At 36.3% G+C, this 7,336-nt stretch overlaps 1 protein-coding gene across 1 annotated transcript; it reads right to left on the bottom strand.

The window, feature by feature from the left end:
* Positions 1-335: 335 nt before the first annotated feature.
* LOC117472842 (C-C motif chemokine 21-like) lies at positions 336-1,603 on the bottom strand. The gene is made up of 4 exons (XM_034118267.1): positions 1,454-1,603; positions 1,136-1,250; positions 869-981; positions 336-757 (listed from the first exon to the last, which is right to left on the bottom strand). The coding sequence occupies exons 1-3, from the start codon at positions 1,512-1,514 to the stop codon at positions 873-875; spliced, it is 285 nt and encodes a 94-aa protein (XP_033974158.1). The 5' UTR covers positions 1,515-1,603; the 3' UTR covers positions 336-757; positions 869-872.
* Between the last annotated feature and the right edge of the window lie 5,733 nt (positions 1,604-7,336).

Raw genomic sequence — 7,336 nt, 5'->3', positions numbered from 1 at the left:
ATGTGGGTTTTTATCTTACTAGTGTTTTGTATTATTTGTACGTCATGTAGGAGAGTTTCTCAGTCTGTGGCTTCTGATCTGGTTTCATTGTCTCGTGTTTTACATTTGTTTCATGTCCTGTCTGTTTTTTATGTATTTATGCTATGTTTTTATACAGTTGTTGATGTACAGCACTTTGTTCAACTCTGTTGTTTTTAAATGTACTATAGAAATAAAATTGATTGGATTGGATGTGTGTTAGAGAAACAAATCCACTAAAAGTTACAATATATCAAACTTTATTGAAAAACGTTTTTGAAACATAAATCTACATTTTATACATGGTCATACTAAAATACACTTTAAATCCAATTTATTATAAAATATAAACACATCTTGACAAACATAATTTAGGGACATTATCCTCAGGCACCTTACAGTCTTATGGTTGACACAAAACGAACAATTGTACATGTCACTCAATAGATAATGAAAAATAAATAAAAAACATTAATTCACAAATGTATTTAGACCGCATTCACCACAAATGAGAGGACAAATATCAAGAACTGTACATTTAGCTACTGATGATTCACTGGCATGATGAGGGGATGATTCCTCAAAGATCTTAAAGATAAGATCTTCTCAAACGGTTTGATCTACTAAAGTACGAGACTGAAGCCAAATGGAAATGATTCTGCCGTCTTCTGCCCTCAGTTAAGAGTCGGCCCTTTTCGTTTGTCAGCAGCCTTTTCCCACAGTCCACTCCTCTCTACACCTGCAGAAAGAAAGAATTTAAAATCAAACTCTTTGTAAAACAAGGTGCAATATGCCTTCACAGAGGCGCAATCATTATGTTTAAAGTTCAGCGAGAGAAAATAGAATGTACCTGATTAGTGACGTCTTTGATGTTTCTCATTCAGCTGTCTAATGTAACTCTTCACCCAGGCTTTATCGTTGGGATGGGGGACGCAGAGGGTTTTTCCAACTTTTGAAACAAACCTGAAAAAGCAGATAAGAGACACAGAGGTCAGAACACTAAACAGAATGCTGAAAAAAACACACAAAATAGGAGAATCCAGCTCCTGTAAAATCACAGGGCATCTAATAAAATTACTTTATTTTAACACTAAATGGATACAAATATTGTACGTACACAGTAGCGCTGATGGAGCATCCTTGTCCAGCATCCTGAATGGTGTAGCTTAGTAGGATTTGGAGCGGCAAACGCTTCTCAGCAACCTTGATACAGCAGTCTTGGGCAATCTGGGCTGGAAGAACACAGAGAAACAAATTCATCAGGAGAGCACATGTGCATTAAATGAAGGAAAGTGTCCATAGACCTGGGGCTTTATCGATTGAACCTAAGTTGCAGGAGTGTACAGCAGGTGAGAAAACATGCTCCTTACAGTCACTGTCAAAGCATTCTGAAATACCAATCTATTTGACTGCTAATGCAAAGAATGTGTCTTACCTGATGCAAACCCAACGCAGATGACACCCAGCAAGAGGAGAAGTGCAATTCGAGAGGCCATGTCTCTGTTTCTTCGCAGGTCTGAGCTCAGGTTGGTTCTTCAGGGAGTCTCTTCAGGAGTGCAGAGGTGTTGCTGTGAGGAGGAGAGCTACAGGTGTATTTATACAACTCTGTGGCGAAAGTGAAAGTGTGATTGCTGGTCGATGACGGGAAACGGGAGAAAGTTGGCACCAGACTGCACGTGCACGGCCAATTTCCTCTACACTCCTCTCTCTTTTGTTTCTTGCTAGAATTTTCCAACGTGTCTTTTCAGATGCTGCCCTGAGGCAGATCTATATCAGTTCATTTGTATTCCATGAGAAATACCTTCCATGCTTCATGCAATCCAGACATGCGTTATAGTTAGACAATCCATTCATAAGCACAAGCATAAATCAGCAAATACTGTATATTTTCAATTTGACTTTTTTTGCAATCCAGCAAATTACAAACATTCCTGTGTTTCCCTTTAACATGTCCTGTTAGCAGGAAAAATACCTTCACATTTGAAGTACAGTACAAAAATACTGAATTGGCCAAATTGGGGCCCTATGCGAAAAGTTGTCATGAGGTGACCTGTCCTGTTTTGTTCTTTGTATTCTTTGTTGTATGTCGTTGTATGTCGTGCAACATGAAGGTCGGTTAAGTTCAGTTTTTCTTGAAATGCCCTGCAAGGATTATTGTTAAAATAAAATAAAATGATTATTCAATATATATATCTAATACTAGCCTGAGGCTTGCTAGTACAGATGTAGTTGTTGTTATCTGTCCTATAAGCACATCTAAAGAGAGGGATACAGTTGAATTGAAGTGTAAGGAAGTGGATGGTAAACTGTAAACCAAGATAACCAATCTTTATCTAAATATGTCTTTATCTTGTCTCTTCAGTTATAATCCCACATTTGATTTCGAAGTGGTGACAGTGCGGTTTGGGGATGTTTCATTACTGTAAATGCGTTCAGTAAGCACCACAGATGCTTGTCTGTGTGGGTGTTTTTGCATGTGTGAGCATGCATCCAAATACTGAATACAATCTCTAAGTGTGGGAGTTTTCGAGGAAAAGGAAAACTTTTTTTGTGCCAGAGGCGTAGGTTTTGTAGAGTGATGCAACTGAGGACATTTTGAGGCATGTGTGGATAAACTTGTTGGACAGGATGTTTTGACCATTAATTTGTTTTGATTTATTACCAGTTATTGTCTATTCCCACTGCTTAGGCAAAACATGATATCCATTTATTAAAGGAGTGGTTAAAAACTATAGGAACCACAAACTTTGTCCAGCAACATTAATGTTTTGGTTTTCTCTCACTGTTTTTAAAGCGTTTTCAAATATTATAGTCATCAGAGATTACTCAAAATTAGTAAAATGATATTTCCACTGTTTATTTCAGACTATTTAGCAGCTAAGAACTCAATACAATTCCTTGTATCTTGTAACCTATAAAAGGTCAAAGTGACACTACAGATTCTACATTCATATGATGGCATCCATTTATAAAGTTTGCTGTAAACCAAAAACTAAATAAATAGAGGATGAATATTGGGCATTTGTTAGTGGACAGAAACAGGACCCCGAATGAATACTAATGTGGCTAAGTATCTGCAGGTTATAAAGGGGGGGAGAACATGTTTTGAACAGAAGCAGTAATAACATTTAGTTGGAATGCTGATACAGCATTCCAACTATATGTTATTCTACGGACAAAATTATTATTATTCCGCCGGAATTTTGCACCTCTTCTCCTCCTGCATTCAACATCGCAGAAACTCCGTTCAAACATCAAAACGTTCAACTCGGTCGGGAATCGATGGCTATCATTTGGATTATTCATAATTTTCATAATTCCAGAGATACATCCCATATTTCATCACATTTTTAACCATTGAAGTCAATGGAGAAAATCTTCAGATTTGAACAATCTTCATGCGACTTCAACTGCTAACTGTTCATTCATACTTTCACTCAGAAACCTCATTCCAACTTTAAAATGTTACACATCTTTCTGACATTATTCGTCTAACACAACTTTTAAATCTGATTCTTACTTTTAGAGATATTAAACATTGTTCAGACCTTGGTAAAGAGGCTTTCTTCAGATTTTAACATTAACTAGAGTGCCAACCCTGTCTCCTAAAAATTACGTTCCCACAGAACTAAACTGCATTCTCAATTACGTTTAGCTAGAAACGTATTTTCTCCCACATTACGTTTGTTATGAACGTATCTCAAATACGTTTATTTTCTACATATCTTCTAGAAACATATTTTCTCCCACGTTACGTTTGTTATGAACGTATCTTAAATACGTTTATTTTCTACATATCTTTGCCATTTATTGTCTTGCTTATAATAATGATAATAGTCATTTCTAAATATCATTTTAGAGCACACATTTGAAATCGACGATCGGGCTCGATATATGGTTAAATAAAAATCAGTAGGCGAGGCTGTAATTTCGCCAGCTGTTACTCTCATGAGCGAGGCAGAAAATAATAGTTTTAACATGCCAAAAAGCTGCTGTGTCGTTTATTGCACCTCAAACATTAAAACAAATCCAGAGTTACGTGTTTCTGTAAGAAAGGACAGTAACAGAAGAGCTCTGTGGCTTCAGGCTTGATCGCCGTTCAAATGACAGCGTTGGTTTCCCCAAAAGTGGGTGGGGCTGTAAAGTGACGTAGATTTTACTCTCATCTATTATTCAAAACCATTCTATTTATTCTAACGTAAATTACATGCCAGTGTTTTATCTTTTTATTTAGCGATTTGTTTTTGCACTGGGAATGTTTTCATGTGGAACCGGAAGTACGTCACTTCACTTTGTCTTCTTCTTCGTCCCTTATACGTTCCAGACAATGCATGGCTCAGCGTAACAGACTGAACAGCGACCCCAGGTGTGTCTACATTGGAATTACATCTTCATTACTGAAGGAAAAATACTTTACCTAGTGTTTGTTAACTGGGTTTGTAATGCAGTTGGCTTTTCTTAATGGTTACAATATTACTATGAGTTACAGTATATCTGAAGCAAATTATGTTTCTGAAGATGTGTAGTCAATTCCACCCTTCAATGTAGCATAAATGTGAACTCTCATTACAGGAACAATACCGGAAACTGATGTAGGAAAGATCCTCAGCTCGCTGATTGGATGTTTTAGCCGCAATGCACGTTGGGAGATGGTGTTTATGCGATGTGAAATCCGAAAACATTTAAAAATCAAATAATACTTTATTCCGAGTGTTCTTGCTTTTCTCTTTGGAAGTCATCACATAACGGCATTGTAATACACGGTTCGGCTGCATTAAATATTACACATCTGCCGTAGTTCTTTATTTATAGAGCCCTGATGAGAAGACTTCTGGACAAACTTGAAGAACTGCCGCCGAAACTGAATACGTGACGTGGATCATAAATATATTAACAATTACACAATATCTTACATTTATTTTCACAAAATACGTCTCCTTGCAGTATCAATAGTAATTCGGCTGACTTTTATATTTGATCCAATTGGTAGATAGGTTCTATTTACACCATAACGGTGCACAGCTGATAGAAAAGGACTTGTAGTTTTTAAAGATATTACTGATTTTCTTTGAATATAAGAATGTAAATACTGAGTTGAGAGAATAGTCAGGGGATTTGGGTGATGGGAGACACATCTATGGAATCACAATTTCAATAGCTTACCATTAAATGACGGATATACCTTTCTGTCTGTGATGTTTTACAAATCAGATATTAATGTGTAGAAGTAAAACATGAGAAATAATATAGCAATATCCTGTAAAATTATGTAAAAAAAAATGTTAGTGCCGGATGTATAAAGATATTAATATGAGGATGTGCAAAACAGACAAACGAATTAACCTTTATTAACATATTAAAGAATGCTTTAGGTTAAGGTCTTCTTTTAAATAAGAAAACAGCTTTGGGGGTATTTACAGATAAATATTAAGCCTGACAAAGTACTTAACGTTGTTGAAGCACTTATTTTAACTGATATTATACACATTAATTATACTCTTATGTATGTAGATAGTATAAGAAATGTGCAGAATTTGACAGTTTAATGGTGGAGGTATACACACATATTGATAGATGTCTTCTAATGCACTGTTGAGGAACCTGTGACCCAAGTTTTTCATTCATTGCATAACTACACACCGTAGTTGTGTATATGATATGTCAATAAACCTTAGAAAATCATGAAATCTTGAAAGGGATGTGCAAAATAGCCATTATATACAGTTTTTAATTAACTATTAGTAGAGAATAACGAGTAATGAATATACTTTATAGAGATCTGCAGATAAATGTTTAGTCTTCTCAAGCACCAACTATCAAATATCTCTCCTGATTGTTGCCACTTGACAATCACCTTTCCCTGAATTTTACTCAGGTGTAACTAAAGTCTGATTTAAGGGTTGTTTATATTTCACATCATTAATCAGAATCTGCAAAGTAACTAAAATAAATGTAGTGGAGTAAAAATACCAGGTTAACCTTAAAGAAAGCCCTCAGGATTATAAAAGACCCCCATCACCCCAGCCACAAACTGTTCTGTCTGCTGCCGTCTGGCAGGCGGTACTGCAGCATCAGGACTAAAACCACCAGACTCAGGGACAGCTTCATCCCACAGGCCAGAAGACTATTAAACACCTGAACTTTGAAACAACATCCATAACATTAATCTGGCTGCTACTTAGAAATTATTTGTCTAATATATCATATTCCAATCACTTGTATATAGACTCTTACTGCACTATTTCACTTTTTACTATTTTATTATTTTTCTTTTTGTATTTACTTGCACTATTTTTTCTGTGTATCTGTTTTATTGTGTTGCACTGTTGGAGGAGCCTGTGACCTAAGGGGGGGGGGGGGGGGGGGGGGAGTAGGACACGTTTGATTCCTGTTTTGAATAGTGTGCCGTCGATGGGTTTCATTCCATTTCAAACTGCTGTTTGACGCTCGGTGTAAACTTCGCGCACTGCCACTCAAACATCCAATCACAGAGCTTGAAGACTAATCACAGGGTTTGTCAAGCAAAGCACATGGTGTAGTCCCAAACGATAGCTGAGGATTCTGGGTAGTGTAGTGTCTTCTGCCATCCTAAACTCCGAAAAAATATTTGTTTCTCCGAATTGAAGGGGAAAAATACAAAAGTATTGTACACAATTTAAACCAATCAATGTTGTGTAATTAACAAGGATAATCTTGTGTTTTTGAGTTGATGAGTAGTGCAGATATCACTGTAAAATCAATCGACAGTAAAGAGAATACTTACTTCCGGGTGTAAAATCCTCCGTTATCCAATGGGAATGGACGCTCACATTGCCTTTGAGACTGTGTTGAAATTACACCCTCGCCTACTGATTTTAATTTAACCATATATCGAGCCCGATCGTCGATTTCAAATGTGTGCTCTAAAATGATATTTAGAAATGACTATTATCATTATTATAAGCAAGACAATAAATGACAAAGATATGTAGAAAATAACCGTATTTAAGATACGTTCATAACAAACGTAACGTGGGAGAAAATATGTTTCTAGAAGATATGTAGAAAATAAACGTATTTGAGATACGTTCATAACAAACGTAACATGGGAGAAAATACGTTTCTAGCTAAACGTAATTGAGAATGCAGTTTAGTTCTGTGGGAACGTAATTTTTAGGAGACAGGACAGAGAGTGCGTGATGTCACAGCTAGAGGGTAGGAAATCTTGAAATTTGCCTTCATATATTTTTTTTAAACTGCCATAATTCCCAAACCCTACATTCCTGAGACATAATTTTTCATGACAAATGTAGGAAAGCATCTCGTAGCTTGAAAAATG

This window comes from Trematomus bernacchii, unplaced genomic scaffold (genome assembly GCF_902827165.1).
Source record: "Trematomus bernacchii unplaced genomic scaffold, fTreBer1.1, whole genome shotgun sequence".
NCBI classification, from domain to species: Eukaryota; Metazoa; Chordata; class Actinopteri; order Perciformes; family Nototheniidae; genus Trematomus; species Trematomus bernacchii.
This window is presented reverse-complemented; position numbering and strand designations above follow the sequence as displayed.

Bases quoted from the DNA above. Each gene is read 5' to 3' on its own strand.
- LOC117472842 (XM_034118267.1), bottom strand. From the start codon at position 1,514: ATGGCCTCTCGAATTGCACTTCTCCTCTTGCTGGGTGTCATCTGCGTT. The intron at 1,251-1,453 runs GTAAGACACATT...GTGTTCTTCCAG, and splicing joins CTGCGTTGGGTTTGCATCAG to CCCAGATTGCCCAAGACTGC. The intron at 982-1,135 runs GTACGTACAATA...CTGCTTTTTCAG, and splicing joins TGCTCCATCAGCGCTACTGT to GTTTGTTTCAAAAGTTGGAA.